The sequence below is a fragment of the Vollenhovia emeryi genome, unplaced genomic scaffold (assembly GCF_000949405.1).
Source record: "Vollenhovia emeryi isolate VEMERY1.0 unplaced genomic scaffold, V.emery_V1.0 DF939283.1, whole genome shotgun sequence".
NCBI classification, from domain to species: Eukaryota; Metazoa; Arthropoda; class Insecta; order Hymenoptera; family Formicidae; genus Vollenhovia; species Vollenhovia emeryi.
Genome location: NW_011967083.1, coordinates 14,318 through 39,370, shown reverse-complemented (window position 1 = coordinate 39,370; position 25,053 = coordinate 14,318). Strand labels below are relative to the sequence as shown.

At 37.4% G+C, this 25,053-nt stretch overlaps 1 protein-coding gene across 4 annotated transcripts; it reads right to left on the bottom strand.

The window, feature by feature from the left end:
- Nucleotides 1–874: 874 nt before the first annotated feature.
- On the bottom strand, nt 875–20,372 carry LOC105559235 (endochitinase). 4 transcript variants are annotated; one of them, XM_012007371.1, is made up of 10 exons: nt 19,984–20,372; nt 9,668–9,736; nt 8,564–8,893; nt 8,044–8,266; nt 7,618–7,741; nt 5,529–5,726; nt 5,351–5,435; nt 4,098–4,321; nt 1,455–1,646; nt 875–1,193 (listed from the first exon to the last, which is right to left on the bottom strand). In XM_012007371.1, the coding sequence occupies exons 2-10, from the start codon at nt 9,726–9,728 to the stop codon at nt 1,068–1,070; spliced, it is 1,563 nt and encodes a 520-aa protein (XP_011862761.1). In that variant the 5' UTR covers nt 9,729–9,736; nt 19,984–20,372; the 3' UTR covers nt 875–1,067. The 4 variants fall into 4 exon arrangements, with proteins under 4 accessions (XP_011862761.1, XP_011862764.1, XP_011862762.1 ...); XM_012007374.1 differs by having other exon boundaries at nt 4,098–4,318; XM_012007372.1 differs by having other exon boundaries at nt 20,099–20,372.
- Nucleotides 20,373–25,053: the final 4,681 nt, after the last annotated feature.

Genomic DNA, 25,053 nt, shown 5'->3' with positions numbered 1-25,053 from the left:
AGTGTAGAGAGGTCCAGATTCAAACCCTGGGCTAAGGGCATATTTTTCGCAATAAATTTTCTGTGTTAAAAACACGTTGCCAGTTATGGTCCATTGAAAGATTAATTATTGTTTGTTAATTTTCGACTGTTCGTAATTAACAAGTAACTTATTTTAATACTAGACACCTTATCTATGTATGTAAGGTTATCCAACATATTTAGTCTTGTTTGTTTTTCTGTAAGGCGTTATTGTTGCACAAAATTATGACGTTTGCATTACGGACTTCCAAGGTAGCTGTAGGTTCAATGTCTCATGTGTGCAGGTGTCTAGGCCTACAATGAGTATGTAGAAGCTGAAAAAAAGGAATACATTTGCGATTTTTGTCAGCAAAGATAACAATTCTTTCTCTTTTACTAATTTTTGATTTTTTTACAATAATAGTGATTTATTTTCCATCATTAATAAATAAAATACTTTTTTAAAAGTTATTCTTCGTTTTATGAATTTCTTTTCATTTCCCACAATTAAAGAATAGGTCTATATTACCAGCAGATTATGTCGTACTACTCAATCGTTTACTTCTCGATTTGCTTTATACAGCTGTTTTGTAAGCATGGAGAATTATGAAATTTAGAAATGGATTGTCAATCGACCAAGGAATCTAAGCCAAGATTGAAAAACTTGAACTTATAATTTACAAGAAATCACTTAAAAACAAAGTGGAGTTTCCCACCTTCCTCTACTTTTTCCTAACTAATTTAATTGTTAAAAAGCAATTAAAGTTTCCCTCCTACTTTAAACGTAAAATTTTCTACATGCTAAATAAGTTGAACAATGTGAAAAAAAAGGATTATAACGGATAGGAATATGCATCTAATAAAATTCTCAGTCGTTTGATAAACTGCGGATGATTTATTGTGGCTCGCGGCGATATTCGTATCGCACGCGCTCTCGCGCACAACAACAAATAGTAACATGTAACGAATGTTCTGTCATATGGAATTATCGCAATAAACTGCCCCGCGGATCTGAGAGATGTATGGATCAATAAAAACGCTGAACGATTGAGTCAAATCACCGAAAAATTAGATATTTTTGCACTCCGCGCGATCGGCGTTGGCCGGCCAATCGCAAATGAGCTTGGTGACTTGGAAGATCAGACCAACCGGGCACTTCGTCTTGATCGGTTTGCCGTGATTGCAGACGAAGTACTGCAAAAGAACACACGTTATTTAAATGTTGCGTCTGCAGTGCAAACGTTAAACAATACAAGCATGGAACGTCAAAAGAAGCTAATTTTGAAGAAATACTTTTTCGACGTGTGATAATATAATACAATAGCTTAGAGTCGCAGAGATTTAAATTTCACTCACTGTCAGAAATCAATAACGCGCGCATATATTTGTGACATATCTCGAAATAATCGTTAAAAATATTGCTCGATTAGAAGAAGTGTGCATTCACGAGCGTACCGTTGAGCAATCTTTACTGGGGATGATACTCTGGCCGTTGCACTGAACTTCGTTTTCATCCACTGGTTTCGACGTAGACTGCGTAGGACGAGGTACTTCGGTGGTCACCTCGGGTTTCGTGGTGGGTTTAGGTGGTTTCGGTTTTTCCTCACCTGTCGAGGGGGTAGTGCTGGGTGGTCTGTCCCACTCGGGCTGAAAAGAAATCGTGATTCCTACATTCGGTTCTCGCACTCTTAATAGCAGGACGTCTTACTTGAATATGCGGCATTTATACAGGGTGTCCCAGGATGAAAGGTCAATATTCTACGAGGTGATAGTATCGGTCATTTTAAGCAAAAATGTTCATATGAATATATGTCCCATTCCCCACTGTATCCGAGCTAGAGCTACTTGAATGTCTCGTGTATTTACTTTTTTTCTGTACACTTCACCCTTCATCCAACTTCATAAACGTCTGCGGAAATTTACTCTTATACTTATGTCTGTTGACTGTTGCGCTGATAACAATGTAGAAATGTTCAAAATGCCTCGCGTATTTACAAATGTTGAATATGCAGATATAGTGTATGTTTACGGTTTCTGTGATGGTAGTGCTACCGCTGCTGTTGAAGAATACCGTCGACGCTTTCCTGCACGCAGAATTCCGAATCGTAAAGTGTTTTCCAAGGTTTTCAATACATTGCGTGAAAATGGAACGCTTCCCAGTGTTCATGTTTGTGCTCTATCTCGGAAACAGTGGGGAATAGGATATACAGGGTGCTCCAAGATTAAATGGCCAAACTTGAAAGATGTATTTAGAACCTCAAAGCAAGAAAAATTTTTCTCTGGAAATATGCTCGTAAACGTTCCGTTCACGAGATATTGACTTCTGAAGTTATGAACTGTTAGGAATAAATAATTTCGAAATAATTTAGATTTATCCTCTCTATTGCTTTTTAATAATAAAAATTTAATTATTAAACGTTTTGTTCAAAATGATGGCCTCCAGCTTGGAGACATGCATTGCACCTATCGATGACAGAATGAGTGGCTGACTCACATTGTGCGTCTGTAATTTTGTTACACGCCTGCACTATTCTCCGTTTTAATGATTGAAGATCATTAACAGGCACTTCACACCAGTTTATTCGACGAAAGCATTTAACGAACTAAGTACGATGATACGACGCTTTGTTTACCATGCAAATAAAAGCCTATCAACGACCTTCGATTTCGTAAACAAAGTTCCGTCGTACTGTATGTTTTGCGATTGGTTTTTAAATCAAAGAACTTATGATTTACAATTCTCGCAAAACATTTTATGGACAGATGAACCCATATTTACCAGACAAGAAATTCTGAATCAAAGAAATAGTCATATTTCGAAATTATTCATTCCTAAAAGTTCATAACTTCAGACGTCAATATCTCTTGAACGGAACGTTTACGAGCATATTTCCAGAGGAAAATTTTTCTTGCTTTGAGGTCCTAAATACAGCTTTCAAGTTTGGCCATTTAACCCGGGAGCACCCTGTATATTCACACGAACATTTTTGCTTAAAATGATCGATACCCAGTGAGAAATGATTCGTCGATCGACATCGAAATGATGTCGAATCGACGTCAATTCGACGGTGTCGATGTCGATTCGACGTCGTTTCGACGTCGATCGACGAATCATTTCTCACTGGGTACTATTACCTCCCAGAATATTGACCTTTCCTCTTGAAACATCCTGAACAAGGCGATTTCGAACCCTGATTAACCCAGTATAAGTCATTAGCAATCTACAGGCTGCAAACCGCCAGAAATAAGAAAACTCGGGACATTAAATCAAAATATGTAAACTAGTGAAAACAAATTTTTTCATACTTTCAAAATAGTAGACATATGTGGTGAACCAAATTTTCAAAAAAGTTATCTTTTTCAGCGAAAAGTTACATACGGAGTTTCTTTGGATCGCTAATTACGAATATACACTCAGATTCCCGAAATTTAAGATGGCGGACCCAATATAGCCGATCGGATCCCGTAACAATCCAGATTATACGAAGAAAACTCGTTTTCACTCGACCCACATGCATCTAAACTCTTCAAAGCTATGAAATTTGGCCAAAATGTGGAGTATATGAAAACAACGAAAAAGACTTATTTTTCAAAATCAAACTTAAAAATAGCAAATTTTATAGTTTTACAGACACATTGGGTCCGCCATCTTGAATTTCGAGAAGCTAAATGCATTTCGTAATCAGCGATCTCCAAAACCCCCGAGTGCAACTTTTCTCCGGAAAAATTTTTTTTTTAATTTCGGTCCACCATATTGGTCTGATATTTTGAATGTTAAGTATGGAAAGAAATTTTTTTCATAGTTTTATATATTTTGATCTAATGTCCTGAATTTTTTAGTTTCTGGCAGTCCACAGCCCGTAGATTGCTGGCGGTCTGTAATGGATTAAACTAATCGACAATTATTTTATCAAGTAATATCCGTAGTATTGTGTTAACGCGATTATTGATTCTGTTATTTAACAGACAGAAAGGGAAATTAAAGATCAGAGACGATATAAGTAAAACTTTTGCTGCAGTCTTCTGTCGGTTGAACTAATCGCCGGTAGAATTAAATTAATCGGAGTTTCTTGTAATATTAGTTGACTAACACCTCACCCTGGGAGTTGTCTTGTAATCCGTGGGTGTTACCGTGTAACCCTTCAGACCGTTGTAAATTGCGGTCATGAGAGGATTCACAGGACCGCAGAGTCCTCTGAAGTCGTCCATGTCGACCGCCCAGACCATGGCACCGAGATATTTCTTTTCCTTGAGGAAATTCATCTTGTGGACGATACTGTCAGCGTCTTCGTAGCCAACCCATTGGGGGCTTCGTCCTGCTGCTGTTCAAGAATTGGTAATTCAAATTAACCTTGTCTAGATTGAAGTTCAGTTATATTGAGCACCAGGTAACAATATACGTTTTATCCGATTTTACATAAAAAATAGATGCAAAAATAAAATATTTTTATAAAAAAATGTTCAAAGGAGCTAACGAACCGGACACTGGTATACGTGGAAAAAACATTTAATAATTAATATAAGATTCTTATTAGTATTCTAGAATTTTGATCCACACTCTCTTGCTTCTCAAGTTGTTGGAAATTTTACTTTTGGATTATTCTTCAGAACTCTGTTGTCTAACTTTCTGCAATTCGTCATTTTTACATTAAATTTTGATGTAAAGACTCTTATATGACACACCGCATAAACATTGTTACAACTTAACTGTAGGTTTTTCTTTATGTATACGTAACGTTAATATTTAAAATTCAACAGTGTCTGGTTCGTTAGTTCCTTTGAACGTTATTTTATTTTATATTACCGAACCTTCATCATATATTAATTTGGGGGGGGGGTCCCCGTTTACATTTCCGATTGCCAACAGCTTCGTTTGCCCACAACATTTTGCCGACAGCTTCAGTTGCCGACATTCCCGATTGCCTACAAGCCAACGTTGTGAGCAAACGAAGCTGTTGGCAATCGGGAATGTAGGCAAATGAAGGCCTCTCCATTAATTTATTATATAAAGTTTTAATATAAAATGAATGTATTTCCTTAATAAATAAGTTAAAAACGAATGAGGATCATATCACATAATCCTATATATGTATGATATAACTTCTTTTTAAATCGAAACAAAAGATTTAACTTTAAATATTGATTCTACTGAAGCCATAATTAATGCATGGGGAAAATAAAAATAATATTTTCATTTAGTAAAAAAAGTAGGATTATCAAACAATATGTTCTAAACGGTCATTCATTGCGGTGCACTCTATTTAAGTCGACTTTTCCATACTTTGCTCATCGGATTTCCACGAGGTCATAAGAAACTTTTATTCAAACGTCTATAGGAATATTAAGCTCACCCTTGTACATATAGGGTACTTTGCCCACGTCATCGTATTCCTTGGTCCATCCGTTTTGATCCGGCTGTTTGAGTTCCATGCAGATCTGGAAAAATAAAAGAATCTTGACGTGACGAATGCGCCCGCTGACATTGCTCAGCTTCCGCTCGTTTCAGCCCACTCCGGATCGATCACGTACCTCGTAGTAAGATAAGAATCCTTTAGCTCCGGTGTATTTGCCGGGTTCGCCGCCACCCGCTTCCTTGTTAATGTAAGTGCCGGGCTTGAAGTTGTTATTGCCCTGACTGAGAGTGAAAGTACGCCCGTACAACGGGATTCCTACGACGAGCTTGTTGGCGGGACATCCCTTGTCCTCCCAGAGTTTAAGACCATCGTGCTGAAATAATGGCAATAATCTCACATATAGAATGGACTCGCTGTCACTATTCACAATGTTAACATATATTTAAATCAACCGACCCTAGCGGAAAAAATTTCTATAGATAACTAAGAATGATTGACTTGAAATAGAAGAAATTTTTATATCTTCGTTGAAACATTAATTTTTTGTAGAAATATCTACAAAATAGTACCACAAATTACAATGTTCTTAAATCAAGAAATTATTGCACGTAGTATTTCATGAAAATGTACAATTTTGTAAAAATTAGTACAAAACTTTACTAGTTTAAAAATTTTGAGAAGCAACAGAATCTTAAAGAATGAAAACAACTGCTTACTTTTGTAGAATATTACAAAAATTAATAAAAGTGTTCCAATTCTAGCATTTTCATGTTGATTTTTATAACATTTTTAAATTTACGTGGAATTTCTTAGATGCTGGCAGTTATATTTAATTTTTTTGTAGAATTTTGTAGAATTATTTCCGGCAGGAAAACGAGAGCGCCTTTAGGTCTGAGCAAGATGTTGGTGGCCTAATAATTGTAATCTAAAATGTAAATTCGTATACCACCTTGTTCTGCGCCCTAGTTTCTTTTCGGACATAACAGTTTCGTTTAGATGGAATCATTGTTGTCAGTAAATTCACGTATTAAATCGATAAACGATTTCCGATTATTTTAAAATGCTATATTTAACATTCAATACCCCCTTCCCCGTACTGTAAAGAATTTTAACATAACCCATGCAGCACAGATGGTTGCAGTTACATTGTAGAAACGTTGCAATCTTGCAGATTGCAGTGAAATCTTGCAGAGACATTGCAGGGATATAAAATTGCAAACTTTCGATAGCAATATTGCAGCAATGTTTCAAAAATAATGAAAATACTATATTTTCTATTCAGAAAATTTTTCTAATTACGAGAATTTTATAATGTTATTTTCGTTGATACCAATAATGCGCGAATTATTAAGTACTTGATCAGTGCGGTGTTGCTCGCAATCTCCATCTATTGCGAAGCGACATAACCTCCTTAGGTTGCTTCGCAAAAGCTTGCTATGCCTTGAAAAAGGCCCGGATGTATATGTAATTAGTAAATTCTCCGCTTATGTACAACAACAACAAATTATTCCAAAAATATTGCACTGCAACATTGCTATAATGTTGCACTGCAATCTCTCTGAGGGCGGACATTTCAACGTTGTTGCAATCCTCCAGAAACGTTGCAGCAATGTTGCGCAACGTTGCTGCAATATTGCAATCTTGCAATGTAACATTTCTGCAATCTTCCTGCAATCTTTCTATGCTGTGTGGGAACTTTTATCAACGCACGGAGAAAAAATTCCGATTAAATACTATATAATTGGATAATCCAATTACGTAATAACAAACGGATATATATCCGATTAAATTGTATATCCAATGAAAAATATGATCGGTTTTTCAATGGATATGTCATCGGTAACTGCACTTCAGCGGAAAAATTTCATCGGATGTAACTATAATTTAATTGGAAGAATTAACCATCGGAAATGCTATTTAATTGGTTTATCCGATGAAAATTTTTCTCAGTGCGTGAATTGATTATTGATTATTGATAATTACATACGGAAAGAATTTTCTCTGAAAATTTCTCTTGACAATCACGTAATCGTGGGACAACATGGCATTTGGAAGAATTTCATGAGAGTTTTTTGAAGAATCGCACCATACATTTTACTAGTAAAGTTTACTAGTAAAATGTATGGTACAATTTCAAAAACTCCCGTAAAGTTGTTCAAAATGCCACGTTGTCCCGCGATTACATGATTTTCAGGGTAAATTTTAAAAGAAAATCCGTGTACATGTCTTTTTATTGGAACAAAAGAGGTATATCGAAAGTTTACCACGTTCAGCTTCTCGTAAGCGTACTGATCGTGAGGCCTCCTGTAGAGCGGGCTGTGGACGTCGGCGAATCCGCCCCAGTTGCCACGAAGATCATAAGACATCACGTGGATGGCATCGACGAGTCTGCAATTAATTAATAAAATAACGATTAAGAAAGTCATTGCGTACGAACATTTGCAGCGTCATATATTAAGCTAAGACTCTACAAACGCGTTCAACTGCGGCAACGTGTGCGGCAACGAGTCCAAAGATTTCAATTTCAACGCAGAAAGCTTGCGACGAGCTTCTGATTGGTCGATTCGCCGCACGCGTTACCGCAGCTGATCAACGCATCTACGGAGTCTTAGCTTTGAGTTTCGTTTGCACATGACATTAGGTGAATTAATCTAATTTACATAATATTAATTTACAGAAGAGATACTCACTCGCACAACTCTGGCACGTGGTACCCCTCGTTGAGACGGAACGTAGCCATCGGCACCGCCATCGTGATCTCCCAGCCTTTGCCAGCTTTGTCGAACGCGGTCCTCAGCTCTTCGACGAAGTAGAAGAAGTTGTTCTTGTCGCTGAAGGTGCCGCCTCTATCAGTAGCGGCCGGATATTCCCAATCGAGATCGAAGCCGTCGAACTTGTACTTGTTCATGAAATCTGCCAGCGAGATTAGAGATTTATCGAACACTCTCATACTCGAATCGCGCGATTCACATCCAAGAAAGGTGTCGCGTAAGGGAAAAATCTCCTTCGACTTTGTTCTTTGTCGATAAAAGAAACGGCTTTAGGATCCCCTTAATTTATTACATTTAAATTAAATCAATAAGTATATCTCCCCGCAGTTTCCGCGCATTGACGTTTACTATTTGCAATTACGCGAGATTGTTAAATGTAACAGATCCTTTTTTCCCCAGCAATTCTATGAATGAAGCGTCATGCTCGAGCTACTCTCACCGACGACGCTGCTGATGAGCGAGTCACGTCTGGCTTTCACGCCGACCATCGCGCTGTACTTTCTACCACCCTCGCCCCAACCACCGATCGCGACCTGGGTCTTGAGGTGCGGATGCTTCTCTTTCAGAGCGACGAACTTGCTGAAGCCGCCTTTCTGGACGTCGAGCTCTTCGTCGAGGACGAGTACACCCCAGGTGACGTTGCTCACGCCGATGAAGGAGTAAATAACGTGCGTGCACATGTCAGCGGGAACATCGTCGATGCCATAGCTGCCCACATCCGGACGGTAGATAGCCCAGTTGCTGAAGTAACAGACCAACCTTGGCGCCTCTGAAATGCACATACCGTCACTTAACGTGTATCTAATTTATTAGAGGAAAGTCCTCTATTATGAGATAGGTTTCTGATATGAGATAGCAGGTTTTCAATCACAAATCTCCTTTCGCAACAATTACGCAATTTAACAATGAATTTTCCACCGAACAGATTTCGCTCCAAGGGCAATAAATTCATAGTGGAGTCAACAGAAGATGCCTATTAATTTTACAGAAATCCCGCTACCTCAATTAGGAGATTTTCATCCATTGGTCGTCATCAGAATGCTTAGAATATAAGGATTTCTAACGTACTATCAATGTCTTATCAACTTTACTTCTTCGTGGCTACACAAAGAAATTATAGGAAATATAATTAAATTATAGAGAAATATACAGGGTGAGTCGTAAAGACTGTCTTAACCGTTTACCATAAGAGGCGAATTACCGACCGCAACTATAACCAACTCGGGAAAAAATGGATAAAATCTTGTTCTACGTGTCTCAATCATATAATATATAATTATTTCTCGAGAAATCTAATTAGACAATACATGACTGAGACATGTAGAACGAGATTTAATCCATTTTTTTCCGAATTGGCTACAGTTACGGTTGGTAATTCACCTGTTATGATAAAAGGTTGGGACAGCCTTTACGACTCACCCTGTATAGCAAAAAAATGACAGGAAAGCGGAAGAACGAGCTGCAAGGCCGTAATATTCAGCCTATGATTTAACGTAATATTTTTTCATATTAATTTTATCTTATCGTGAAAAATAAAACGCACCAGCTGCTCCGTAGGCCAGGAGCGCCAGGAACAAGGGCAAGGAAAACAGCAGCTTCCCCATCTTGGAATCTGTAATTAGAAAGAGGATAGAGAGAAAGAGAAGTTGGCAAAACAACGTTAAATATAAATAATCGCGAGATTAACATAAACAATTCGTTGCGGAAACGCTTCAACAAAACGTTAGACTCGTTGCGTGGGCTTCTTCAGTTTCTTTAAATCTCTTCTCACAGCTTCAGGCGGACACGGTGTTACTTGATACGCGCGGGAAAATATTCGCACAGCCGATATTTTTATTGCAATAAGACGCGAGCAAGCTCTGGACTTCTGTGTCTTAAGGTACCGCCTTTTCCGGTCACGGTGCGATTTACTCGGCACTCGGCGCGCTTCTGCGTCGACGGCCGATCGGCCGCTCCGTCGAGCCTTCGCGGAAACTTCTTGGAGCGTAAAGCGATCGATTTATTTTCGTAGTGCCCGAGGGGAATGATCTATGAACGACCGGTTCTCGGGATGAACGTTGACACCGTCGTGGAGCCTTCACCGCGACGACGACGACGACGCCCGGCTCCGTCCGTGCGTGAACGCGTGGCTAAAAAGCCGCGTGTCTTCATCCGGCGGGATCGTTATCTCGCAAAGCAATCGCAAAACCGATAGAGACGCATTCTCATGCGTCGCGGGCGCGGACGCGCGCATAAAAGTGGCACTTTCTTTCTTTTAACGGACTGACGAAGGGAGAAAATTATTAACGCGACGATGACAGAGAGCTTGGAATTTCGTGCGAGCCGTGTGATATATTTTTAGCACGAATTATCTGAAAACCATCTCGGTCTATCGATTGATTCGCGATATAAAATGACGCTCGGATAAGCTTGATATCCCGACACTTTATAAATGGCCGCGATTAAATTAATTTAATACGGAATCGATCGTACTAACACGTTCTACCATTGCAAGTGTATATTTGTACATCTATTATGACACTCGCTGTTTTAATAGACGCGAGATATCTAACTGTTAGAACGGTAACGTTAATACCTCTAACTGTTAACAACTGATTATATATTCGACTGTTCCAGTCAGAACGAACCCATCGATCGGTCTTTGAATAGGAATTAAACGAATAACGTGTAACGGTGACACGCAGGTCCCGTTATAGGATTATTCTATCTACAATATACATATTATATAACCATATTAATACGAAATTAAGGAGCGAGATTTTAATCAATGAGAATATAAGCTCATGGTCGTGTTCAGAAACGAGAAATCGTTCGATGTCTACGTTATTAACGCATCGCATCGCAATTGGGGACTGTTAATCGCGCATCAAATGGACCGGTTTTCCAACTTCTTGGTAAGTTTATTAATAGTTAAACTATATGTCTAGCTTTGATTCTGATTCAAAGGGAAAACAAAGACGTACATATTATTTAATTGCACGGAGAGAATTTTCTTTTAAAATTTACCCTGGAAATCGTGTAATCGTGAGACAACACGGCATTTCGGAGAATTTTATGAGTTTTTTGAAATTTTATCATACATTTTATTAGTAATTTACTTAATATACATTTTAGGCAAAATTTCGAAAAATCTCATAAAATTCTCCGAAATGCCGTGTTGTCCCACGGTTACATAATTTTTAAGATAAATTAAAGAACAAATGCTCTCTACATACTTATTAGTTAACTGACTAAGAGACCTATGGAAAAATTTTAAACGGGAAAAATTGCTCATTTATAATTACATCGAACTTTTTACAATAGTACAATTATATTTTTTCACACTAAAAAATTTTTCATATAAAACCACGTATAAATCTATAAAATTATACAGAATTGTATAAAATTATGTAGAAATTCACAATGTAAAAATATGTATGGACACATCTGTTGTACACCTTCACATAATTCTATATATTTATTCATGTTCAGGATGAAAAACTTGTTACCGGGATTTAACGCGAAATTTTGTTACAGTGAAGCCACGATCATCGCGTGTCCGGCGTGTTGTCACGCGTCACGAGATTCGGAGGAAGGACGAAGGATCGCTCCCGAGGATTTTCCGGTACAACGTCCGTCCGACATAGAGGAAACAGAATTACAGCCGCGCAATAAAGTTTTGCGGCATTATAAAACGTACTCCGGGGAAACCCTAGGTTTATCCCTGCGTAAAATCGAACGGACGTCTCCACGGTTGTTCCCGCCGTAAGAAAAGTAAGCGGAAGTTCGCTCGCGCGTTTCATCACGCGGAGCGGGCAGCCCCCGCTTCCAAATAATTATGTAAAATGCACCGAGGCTGTGCGCGGGTTCACTTCGAGGAGCGGCCGTGAATACCGGTGTTGCGGGTCTGTCATGAGCGCGACAAGTAGAATTAACGGCCGCGACCACGGTGGGCGGGACGACGGGGAAAACGAAGTGTTTTGAAGTTGTAAAATTCTCCCAAAGTTGCTTCCCGCGCCTTCGGCCTCCGCTCTCGTCCCCTTTTCCTTGGGACGGGACCGGCGCCGGATAACGATCCGAATTCGGCGACGGGAGGAGCTGCGCCTCTCGGGAGAAATCAAAGACCCGTCCTTCGGATTCTACGACCGCCGCGTGTCGGGATAGAGAAGTCGGGCGTAAAGTCGTGGCGGTGTGGTTAAAAATAAATGAAACAAAAAACGCACGCCGGGCGCGAGAAGTCGCCCAGGATCCTCGGGCCGCGAATTAAGATGCGCGATGCGCAGTCGATTCTCGCGAGGCTCCTGTTCCGCTCGTTACACTTTGAATACAAACGCCCAGTCGAGTCGACAAACGAGTTTCTCGGACGTACACGTCGTACTGGCAACTCGCCTTTGTCTCGTTTAATCGTAAAGCCAATTGTAAGACTGATGATGACCTAGTGATGAAGTATAAAAAAAAAATTAGAAACTTTGGCTTAAAAAATCCAGTATGAATCATTTTTTTATTCTAAACTTGAACATTCTTTACTCGGGTATGTATTTCCTTTGAACAAGTGGCACCATGTTCTTGTTCTAAATTTCAGTTTTGCATTTATTTAAAAGTGCAAAGATTAGCTGTAAATAAACAAAATGCAGAAGAGCGACAAAGTGACGGTGGCTCTGTATTCATAGTCCGTTCTTACTTCAAGATCATCTTAAGTGTACCCGGTAAAAAAGTTTTCATGCATAAATGCATACCTTTATATTGTACATTTCTATATAATTTTACACAATTCTGTATAATTTTATAGATTTATACACTTTATATGAAAATTTTTGTATGTAAAATTTTATATGTAATAACAGCTTTTATATAAAAATTTTTTTAATTAAAAAATTGCTCATTTGTATACAGGGTGTCAGTGAATGTTTGGGACTTATGTTTTATGTAGACAGAGCGGACCAAACTGAGTCGGAAAGTCGGAAATGTGCCATTTTGCAATGTATGCAATAATTAACGAGTTATTAATTATAAAACGTCGCCGTCTTAGCCCGGCCTATCGTCCAGCGTAAGCGAGGAGTTGTTTATTTAATTATATGGAGCTGTTGTAGTTTTTAATAAACAACTCTCGCGCGCCTAGCAACGTTTCAGCGCGGCCCGGCCGCTTGTACTGGAAAGGAGGCTGGGCTGAGACAGCGATTTTTTGTAATTAATGCAAAATAGTCGAGGACTTTTCGGCTCAGTTTGGTCCGCTCTATCTACACAAAAAATTAAGTCCCAAACATTCACTGACATCCTAACTTTGTACAATTATACAATTATATATAAGCGATTTTGCACATTTTTCATATTATGAAAGCATCTATAAATCTATAAAATTATACAGAACTGTATAAAATTATATAAAAATATGTATAGACATATTTGGCGTATATTTTTATATAATTCTATATATTTATTCATGTTCATGCATGAAACATTTTTTATCGGGTAATGCCTTAAGATGCTATGGTTCTGTGATTGGTTTAAGACACACAATTAAGATAATACTTAAGATGGTCCTAAATATAAGAACGGAGTATGAATACGGCCTCAGACTCGGTACTTAGTGTACACTTATTGTTAGTGCAAGTGAATTCGTTAATAGGCATTGAACAACGCCTCGATATTTAAAGTCAGAAAGACAAAGACATTAAATAATACCGAAATAACGTAGACATTGAACGTTGTAACGATAAATATCAAGAAAAATAAATTCTCTAACTTCTTAATTTTTTGTTAAAAACCGTTTTTACAATAGTAAAAAACCGGTTTTTTACTCGGTTTTTATTCCGAAGTAAAAAACCTGTTTTTTATCTCTATGCTGACCGACCTCAAAAATTGCGATTTCAAATAATCCTTCGAGCAGTTAGCTGATAATTTAAAATATTAATCAATGGAGGTATCTTTGAGCTGAAGAAGACTTACGCTGTATCGCGAAACGTTTGCACATTACACGTAGGTATACAATGCGTATAAATACAGGGTTGGGAAGTAACTCGTTACTTGTAACGAAGTTACAGCTACAGTTACTTCTTTTCGGTGACTCTAACTTAAGGAGGGTGGTTGCTCAAATAAAAATGATAAACATGAATTCAAATTTATAGAAAATATTCGTCTATGGGAATCTGTCCACCGTGCGAAAGTTCAAGACGATAGTTTGTATGGTTGTCGAATAATTAATTATTAAAGTTATACTATTGCACGTGGCGCGTGGCCAACATAGCAAAAGTATTACGATATCTGTAATTTAATTCTCGAGAGCATGTTAAAAATAATAAGAATTTTATTAAAATAAGTGCAAATAATTTTATATCGTCAAAATTCTTCGTAAATATGCATAGAATTATTTGCACTTATTTTTATAAAATTCTTATCGTTTTTAAAATATGAACCTTTACATTTCAAGTAACTCCTAATAATTTACACGTGCGTTAAAGGAATTATAATCAATTTATTAACAATTGTGACATATTATTACAGGATACTTACACGCTGAAGAAGACTTAGTATAGTCGAAACGTCGTCCGTTATTAATTGTCAATTTTTACATTTACTTTTAACAAATATTTATTTACATTAAACCTAGGATTAAGGAAAAAAAGGCGTTGCCTCGTACTTTATATACTGTTTTATCTTTTATATGATGTATTCCACGGACTTTTGTTCACTGATTTTTATTAATTAAACATATACTTGTTAATTTATTCATTACTCGTAAATACATTGGCCTTAATTTTCCTTTATTATTTTTAATATGCTTTCGAGAATTACATTACAGATATCGTAATACTTTTGCTATGTTGCCCATATGCAATAGTATAACTTTAATAATTAATTACTCGACAACCATGTAGACAATCGTCTTGAACTTTCGCATGGAGGACAGATTCCCGTAGACGAATGTTTTCTACAAATTTGAATTCATTTTTATCATTTTTATTTCAGCAACCACCCTCCTTAACTTCGTTACTTTCTCTACATCTGTAACGGTAACTTAACTCAGTTATATTTTTTCGACAACTAGTAACTAATTCAATGGTTACATTAGTAGTTACTTTATATACATTTTAAGGCTCCACAGGTCGCATTAGGCCTTGCATTACACAAACGCCTTTATCGACGCTTTTACAATTCAAATGCTGCAGATTTGATGTTTTTATTTTCATCGCAAGGGAGTAACCGCAAAGTAACGATTTGTCACTTTTCGAGTAACTGTAACTAGTTACATTTTTAGCAAAAAAAAACTGTAACTAGATACTTTTATAAAGTAACTTTCCCAGCCCTGTATAAATACAATTTTCTCGCGTAACGTCACCTTTAACCTCTCGTACTTATTACTTTACAGTATTTACCGTTACATAAAACGAGCGCTTCTTATTTTTAATTGAAAAATGAACTTCGATTTGACTCTACGTTAAAAAAATCCTTGACTCGCACGTCTCCAATATATTAAAGTAGTACATTATATCCCGAACGAACGCGTTGTCATCTCGATTCACGCCGAGCGCGTTGCATGAAAAGCGAATAAAACAGCGAACAAAGACGCGGGCGACATTTGTATTCGAGTAATCGCGCGTTCGTACGGAGGGACGCGAGGATACGGGCGCTTCGCAGCAGCCTCTCATATGGAGACGTCGTTAGGAATATCCTCGCGTGCCGACGACACCGCGTTATTCGCGTTGCTGGTGGCGAGGTAACGGTTCGAGCCGGCTGGGCGATCGTTAATTAACGTTTTGTTACTCGACATCGATCACGTCTCCGCTCGCCGATTGGTAACGGTGATTCCCTTACGAGAGGACCTCGACTTTACGTTTTGGTGTATGGTAAATACCGCGCGGAGGCCTCGGCGCGCCTCCGGCCTGACCTTCGTTTTTCGGCCGTTGAAAAGGAAGCAAAGGAACCGCAGCGAGCTCCGCTGGCGAGGCTCCTCGCGAGAGGCTCGCAATAAAAATATCTGGAATGTCGGCTGTGTGAAAAGAAAAAAAGGGGAACGGGGAGATGAATGGAAATAAAATTGAAACGGTGTCGTCCTCGGTGACGGAGACCGCCGCTCGAGAACTCGCGGCGGGAACGCAGCTGCGGGGAAGTCCCGCGACGAGATTCGCCCGAGCGTCGAGCGATCGATCGAGAACGCGCCACGACGGAGAACCAAAACGTTCGATGTGAATGACGAAAGGAAGCGCGGGGCGAAAATTTCAGCCCAAGCGCGTTTCGGCACGATAGGTGCGACATAGGCGTTGACCTTCGTTTCGGTCTCAACAAAGGAGACGAGAGAGAAAAAGGAAATAGTTAAGGAAGCGGGAGTAGACGCTCGATAATTTTCTCTCGTGGGCACCGCCGGCTGGCAGTTTCTACGATATCGCTCGCGAAGCCGTTATCGGGAACGGGATCCGCGGGGATTTAATGGATAGAGGCGAGCGAAGTGACAAATGCGAAAGCAAATCGGTCCCTGCCCGACGTGCGGAAACTCGTGCGAAAGTATAATCGTTCGTAAAATGGCGCGCGAAATAGCGCGGGCTGGAGAGATATATCTCTCTGTGTATCGAAATAGAAGTAAATATTCGATCGTAAGTGGAAGATTGGAGCATCGGATTGCGGAGAAATATGAGAAAAATTATTGATCGGGAAATCCCCGATGGAAATATTTTGCTAACAATCAGTGTTCACTGTTATCTAAATAAAATTATATAGATGATTATCCAGATAAAATTTTAGCGTTATCTTATCTACGTTAGCGATCAATGTTCAGTTGTGCCATCACTAGCACACGCTTCCATATCTTATCTTTAATTAGTTATCTTACCTTTATATAGACAATAAAAATAAGTATTATCTATATCTGCATCTTAGATAAAAGAAAGTGTTATTTTTACTAAATTATCTAAGATAACGTACAGATAATTTGGTTTAAGGCCACATAAAAATACTTAACAATTACACTATTTAAATATGGATGGTGTTGTAGACCATGCATTTATCACATTTATGTGTGTGTCATATAACTTATAACCTGAATATATTCTATGTATATCCTCCTTTATAATTTAAATTTTTCTATAATTTTTTTATAACTTTTTCTACTGTGTTTACATGAAGTCTTAAAAATATTATCTGAAAATTATCTAGATGAATCATCATATAATTTTATCTTTTATCTAGATATATTCAAAACGAAATCATCTTTATCTTATCTAAGATAAATTTATATATTTTTATCTTATCTTTATCTAGCTAATTTTAAAATCATCTATGCACAACACTGCTAACAATACGATACAGTTTTCCTGAAGTGCGTTTAAATGTCTCTCTCAATTGACATTTCGTTATTATTCGATATCTCTGTAAAAATAGCTCTGCGATAATCGTTTCAAAAGTAGTGCAGTTACATTCAGTCGATTTCATAATATTTTTATTACTTTTCAACAGTACTTTAACACTATTACTTAACTTTCTTTTCCACACTTCATAGTATTATATTATATTGAATTTCACGAGAAAATTCGATTCATTTTGAAAGACATTTGGTAATTTTTTATCTCACATCTCACTCACAGGATTTTGTAGTGTAATATTTCTATCGGGGACTTCGCTTTTAAAGGCAGTAAGCGGATCATTAAAATAAATGCAGAAGATCACGAAGAGTAACTCTCCCGGAAATTAATATATGAATATTTCCGGGAAAGTTGCTCTCTGTCGCGCGGGACTTCTCTGAACTCGCGACTCTCTTTGTCCAGTCCAAACTCGTTGACATTTTTTCGTGGGGTATCGAGGGACATGTAAATTATACACTCATCTCTGAATTTACGCGGTACTTTTTATACACGATCAGAAAATATATCTTTAAAAGACACGCTGCTGATGGAACTACTGAAGTAAAAGTATATCGAACTTCTAGCGACGGTAACGTCGAACCAATGAAAAGGAAAAGGTAGCGACAGGGGCAGCGATTAAAATTAAAATTTGTTTTCTTGGACTTTCATTGTTGTTCTCACGCAAATATGTGAAATTAATGTTTTTACAAATAGAGGCCGTTAGAGATCAGGATCGTTAAAGATCATAAGAAACGAGAAGCCTATTACCCTAATACCACAGGAATATTTTAAAAGATTCAATATATTTAAAAATATTTATAAAGTATTTTAAAAAGATTTAAAAATATATTTAACCTTTTAAAATATTTCTGTGCTATTAGGGTAGGTCCAAGGCAAGATGTAGACAGCCAAATAATTTTTAATATGCGCATATTAATATCTTAATATTTTTACAGCGCATAGTGTCTCTTGCGGTTTCTTTCCGTGCCGCATTTACACTATTCTCAACCGCGTAAAGAAACGCGCCCAGTGAGAACACTAACGACGAATCGACGTCGATGGGGTTGAAACCGCGTCCCAGCCGTCAGTTTTTGAAAGTAATTAAGTTTTGGAACTTTATTTTTTGCATTAAGATAGTTATTTCGTAAAATCATTTATGTGACAATTGTTTCTAATTTTTACAGTTTATTCTTTACATTAATACGTGCAAAATAAGGCTAATTAAATTAAAATTGACCGTCTCAAAGTTGATGGGGTCGACGTCGATGGGGTCGAGCCGCGTCCCAACCGTCAGTTTTTGAAAGTAATTAAGTTTTGGAAATTTATTTTTTGCATCAAGGTAGTTATTTCGTAAAATCATTTATGTGACAATTGTTTCAAATTTTGACAGTTTACTCTTTACATTAATACATGCAAAATAATGGCTAATTAAATTAAAATTGACCGTCTCAAAGTTCTAAAAAAAACAATGTTAAAGTTTGCTATGTTACACGAAATATTACGTGTAAAACACGTTAAAAATATTATCACACGTAACAATATAATTCGTTGTAATATTATTACACGTGAAATATTATTTGCACATATTATTATGCGTTAAAATATTAATATTTGCGTTTGCAAACGCAAATGATCAAATATGTTATAAAGTAAAATAGAACGAATAACTGGAAGTAAAATCAAGATGCTCGGCCATTCCGTTTCAACAATGTAAACAGTTAAACTGAAAAATGGGAAGAATTACCTATGCAGTGGACACGAGTGTAGTGTAAGAGATGTGGCAACAGCGCCTCAAATTATAATCTTTCGAATCTATTTTATATTATGTATTAATCGTAAGGGTATTTTTTAGAACAATATTGGATCAAGATATATCATTGTAATAATTGAATGCTGGTTCCTGCCTGAAAGAAACCTTTGAGCACTACTGTCGCGAAACAACTACCTTAATTAAATTACTACGTTCTGAATACTTTTAACATCTTATTACAGAGAGAACTGCCAGGTTAACTTATTTAATACAAATAAATTTTCATACAAAATGTAATACAAAAAACAAAGTTCTAGAATTTTTAATTGCTTCGTTAAAATTTGACAGTTGGGACGCGGTCTCGACCCTATTGACGTTGATTCGACATTGCCTCGACGTTAGTGCTCTCGCTGGACATGAAACGAATACTCCGCATAAATCGAAAGTCGACTGTATTTGACTCACGCTGCACCGAGCTTCTCACGTTTCCGCTGGAGCACACACAGTATACCTCACAATTGTTATTAATTTATTAAAATCCGCAAAAATCTTTATCTATGCAATTCGATCTGTGTTGCACGAGGCCTGTTATCTGTTTTCAAAGAAGACAGCGCAATCTCGGAACAATCGGCTGTCAGAGCTGTGAGAAACTAATTGTTATAGACAGCGTGGTATTTAAATGCTCGATAAAGGAAGCCGGCAACCAAGTCAGAGCTGTCTCTCTGGCTTCGAGTTTTTTTTTTATCGTCTTTATCAATCACGTCTATTGTAATCGTGACGTTTAACAATGGAAATTACCGATACGTCGCGAACAGGATCCACTGACCGATCCGAGAGTCGAATCGAGCGCGCGGCCACGCGTCGATTTTACGCGAGCGTTCCGTTGGAAATCGCGATGAGACGAGATCCTCACCGACTGATTCGAAGACACTGCTCGGAGATACACGAACGGAGTCCGCGGAGACTCACCGTAGAGAATGCGGGGCAATATTCTCTCGCGAGAAAGAGCGGACAGAAGAGGAGGTGGACTCACCTGCGCGGCGGAGAGACACTTCGGAAAAAGCGCGGACGAAGCCGCGGGCTTAAGCTCATATATACCCACAGGTGGGCCTCGTTAGAATTCAGATGCACGGGCCCCCGCACGATTGGCTGGTTCGTCGACCCTGTGCCCCCCGTTGACGTCCAGGAGCGCCGGCGACGATGACGAGGGCGATCGCGATCCATCATCGCCGGCTCGCCACTCTCGTTTTCGTCAAGAGTCCCCTCTCAGTTTTCCAATGGCAATCAAACTCGGCTTCCTGTCATCTAAATTTGTATTAGATTTTCGATTCTTAAGTCTGCGAGAAGCGCTCGTCGAAAGCGCCGTGTTTTCTTACTTTACGTTTAGTACTGTGTAATATTATATATATTTATATATATGTATAGTACTTATATATTTATATTGCAATAATAATATTAGACAGTAAAATAAATTTATTACATTTATTTTAGTATTTTTATATTATTTTTATATATAATACAAATATACATTTAAATTACATATTTATTATATTATATGTTGTACACATATTAATATAGTCAAATAATATGTCGAACTTTTCGAAGCCTTTGCAGGCCTCCAAGTCCCAGGATGCATGAAATTTGAAATATTATAATGATAACAACAGTTAATGATGTCTATTTCAATTGTTTCTGTGATGATTAGAAAAATATATTTTTCTAAGCACGCAGGAATATATCGGTAAAAAATGTTTCATGCCTGAATGAATAAATAGACAGAATTATACAAAAATGTACATCCAATATGTATGGACATATTTCATGTATAATTTTATATAGAGAAAAGTCTCCTATTATAGGGTAGGCTTCTAATATGAGATAGCGGGGTTTCTGCTCAATTAGTAGACATCGTTTGTTGAAAAAGAATATTCTTCTTTGGAAAATATGTTTAATTTCCACGTGAAAATCTTGAAATGGGATTATATTGCATTAAAGGAAGAAAAACTTACTTGATTAAAGCAATTTTATACAATTTAATCGAGAAACATATATGCTTATTACTTAAGAATAATTTTTGTTAACAACGCTCAATCGTTTTATAGAGACCGAAGCTCCTAATCGGATGCAATAAAACAGGATCAGACTTGGAATGCGCCAGTGAATCAGTGAACACATATTTCAGATAGATAGGAATAGCGCAATATATCACTGATTCAATAACATCTGTTTTATTTGACGCGTTATTGAGATGTCGTGATATGTTATTGACATAGGGAACTTCACACGTTTGACATTCAAATGGAGCGCTGTGTTACGATGCGCGTTACTTTTACCGACATTTATGGTGAGCTGTCTCAATAATCAAACCTTAAATTTGAATCGCGAAAAAGATTGGCAGCCTACTTGAATTTCATGCGTACAATAAAAACTATTCAATTATTTGTCGCCTAAAAAAATTTCTCTTAGAAAACCTCTACAGTTCACATTCAAAAAAAATTGAGAACCGTTGTCGCTGTGACGTTTTGCGAGAAAAATTGTCTCTAAACCCTGGTTAAAATATTTAACGGAAAGTATAATGAAATTTGGCTGAAATGTATTTTGAAAATTTCTCTCTCAATTGATTCCGTTTTTATTACTTCTTCAATATTTCAGTGAAAATTTAATATCAAAAATTCTTATTATATAAAAGCTTTTTCTTGAAAATAACACAATCTTCAGTTAAATTTCGCTATAAATTCCTAATATTTCATAATGTTTATTACCATTCAACAATATATTTAAACTCTATATTTCACAGTATTGAATTTTACAAGAAAAATTATAATTTATTTTGAGATATATTCAATAACTTTTTAGTAACTTTTTATATAGTACTTTCAGTAAAATATTTTTATTAGGAAACTAATTGTAAAATTAAACAGATACACAATTTTTTCGAAAACTCGACATCGAGGAACAGTTGAAACAAATGTAAGCGTATGTACTTATGTGTGTAAAGTAGTGCAAAACTGTCAGCGTCGCAGACGAAATTAATAAGCATACACGGAGAGAAGTTTCTTTTAAGGGAATCCTTTAGCCATCTTTTTTTACCGACACAGTCAAATATAGTTTTTGCCCTTGTAATTCTTTTTATTAGCTTTTATACACAAAATAATATCAGGATAAATAGCGGATTGCATAGCAGAACATTTTCACACTAAAAACACTCAGTTCAGAAGTCTAATAAAAAAGATATTGGTATTTGAAATTTTCAATTCGTAGTTCTAACTAACTTTGAAATTGGCTTCATAAAATTGCAAAATTCTCCCACGATTAAAGTGCGCATAAAGACAAAACCAGGAACACTCATCTTTATATTAAAAAAACAAAGATAAATTAAAACTATCACTTTATAAATGATTGCTAACCTCAATCATTTCTAAAGTGATAGTTTTAATGTCTCTTCGTTTTTTTTATATAGAGCATGACTGTTTTAAGTATGAAAATGTTCTGCTATGTGGTCCGCAACTTATCCTGGTATTATTTTGTGCATAAAAGGTAATAAAAAGAATTACAAGCGTAAAAACTATATTTGACTGTGTCGGTAAAAAAAGATGGCTGAAGGATCCCCTTAAAATATATCCTGAAAATCATGTAATTGTGGGACAACACGGCATTTTGAAGAATTTTATGAGATTTTTAAAATTTTACCGTACATTTTACTAATGATTATACTTAGTACACATTTTACTAGTATAACTTATGGTAAAATTTCCAAAAACTTTCATAAAGTTCTTCGAAATGCCATGCTGTTCCACGATTATATTATTTTCGGGGTAAATTTTGAGAGAAAATTCTCTCCGTGTAGTAGCAAGAAATAACAGGAACGTTAATAAGAATAAAAAAGGCAGATACACGTGTGCAATTCAATGAAGCTTTCGTTTAACCGTTATTTAGCAAGGCCACTGCGACATCGTGTTATTGACGTTACTTTCGATCTTTCGGCTCGAAATAATCGAGAGATTATTGATATTCTTTACAATCATCTGACGCGTAATCAAACAGCGCTAATGCAGCTGTTAATATAACCGGAGCATCGGCGCGTTCAATTATACCGTGTGCAATTATGCGCGAACAATCGCACCTTGGCCGACGCAAACGAGCTAGGATTAGCGTGATCACGAATTTCTCAAGGGTGATCTCTGAAACTGCAGTGGCATTTCTCTATCCCGTGAGAGATGTAGGCGCATGTTGTTTGCTCGTAGCGCTGCACGCTTATCTTTGCAAGCTTCGAGGTGTTAATTAACGTTGAGCTGGAAGGTGTTAATTAACAAATGAATAATATCTAATTTAGATTAACGAGAAACACGAAGGGATTAATAAAGATCGAATGCAGAAACTCTTCCGCGGCTGTTTGCGCGCTCAACATTCGGGCGCTGCGTTTGATTCGACTGAAACGCAGGCGGGACTAATATTGGCACAAGTGAAGTCATTTCGCAAAATATCAATTCGCGACACCTGCTCTCTTGTTGGTGAAGCGCTCTTTTGGCCCCCGCGTTACATCGATGCACGCTCGATTTATATACAAGGTTGCAAAAGATTAAGCTAATAACAGAGAAATTGCTTGAAATAATTTATCACAAATAGATTGAGCTGGTAAGACTGGGTGTTTGCGAATTTTACGATTTTCACGACCTTCCTCGTAACTTTTACTTCACGACCTGCCTCACAAATTGTCTCGATAAAAATGATAAATAATTATCATTTTTGCATCATATAAGATGCAATACTCGCTAAAATTAAAACCTAAATCTCTACAAATCTTTCGCTCGCGGGAAAAAGAGAAACGAAAATGCGAGAGTAGTTCCGCGGATTCTTTCGCAGGCCATCCTCGAGTTCTAATTCTCGTGAACGAAAAATAGTGACGTACGATGGTCTGGTGTGCGCAAATGCTGCGAAAGTCAGATTGCAACCACACAGCGAAATGATGAACAATGAGACAACGATAATAAATGAGCTAGACAACAGATATTTGGAATTTTATTTTTTAATATCGTCTCTTTGGCAGGATTCATCGTATCACTTAATCACACTTTTGTAAAGCTCTTCATTTCATTAATTAAATGCAAAATAAACATTTAAATCCGCTGACAATTTAAAGTAGATTAATTTTAGATGAGCTTAGGCAGTTTCTGACATAACGTTTCATACATATTTGACGTAATACGCATGTATATTATGGGTGACGTAAAAAACCCTAGAATTTATCAAATATCCCGACCGGGGGCATCCCGGTGTCAATCATGATCCGCGATCCTCGGGATTTCGGGGCGTGCGGCGTGCTTGAATTGTCCGCTAAAAAATTTACGTGTCCGTTCGCGCGAGAACGGAGAACGACAGAGGGGAGGGATCAAACAACGCATAGGTGAAGAGTCTGTTTGCTTTTTCACCTCTCTTGACTTCATATTCAAGAGCGAGTTTTTCCCCCCCTTTTTTTAGCGTCAACCGTCAACTCGCGCATTGTTAATGTTTTGACTCGCGTTCCTTTCCCTTTTCTTTCCTTTTTCCACGCACCGTCTGCCAATTACGGCGGCAAGGAACAGAAACGAGTCGTTTTAGCGCGATTTTACATTCTTAATTCCGCGTCGATTCGCGGGGAAGGAAAATCACGTCTAGATGTTATTGATCACATTGCGAACCCGATCGATTGCGGTTTTATTGACAATTTAATTTGCGGATGTTTTAAGCTTTTCTACTTTTGCATGATGAAGGCCTGAATGTCGGGTTTTGCATTTTATGAATTGTTTAATAAGAACGTAGCATAAACAATTTGGTTCTCTTTAGCCCATATCCCGAACTCTCTTTTATCAATAAACCCGATAAAAATTT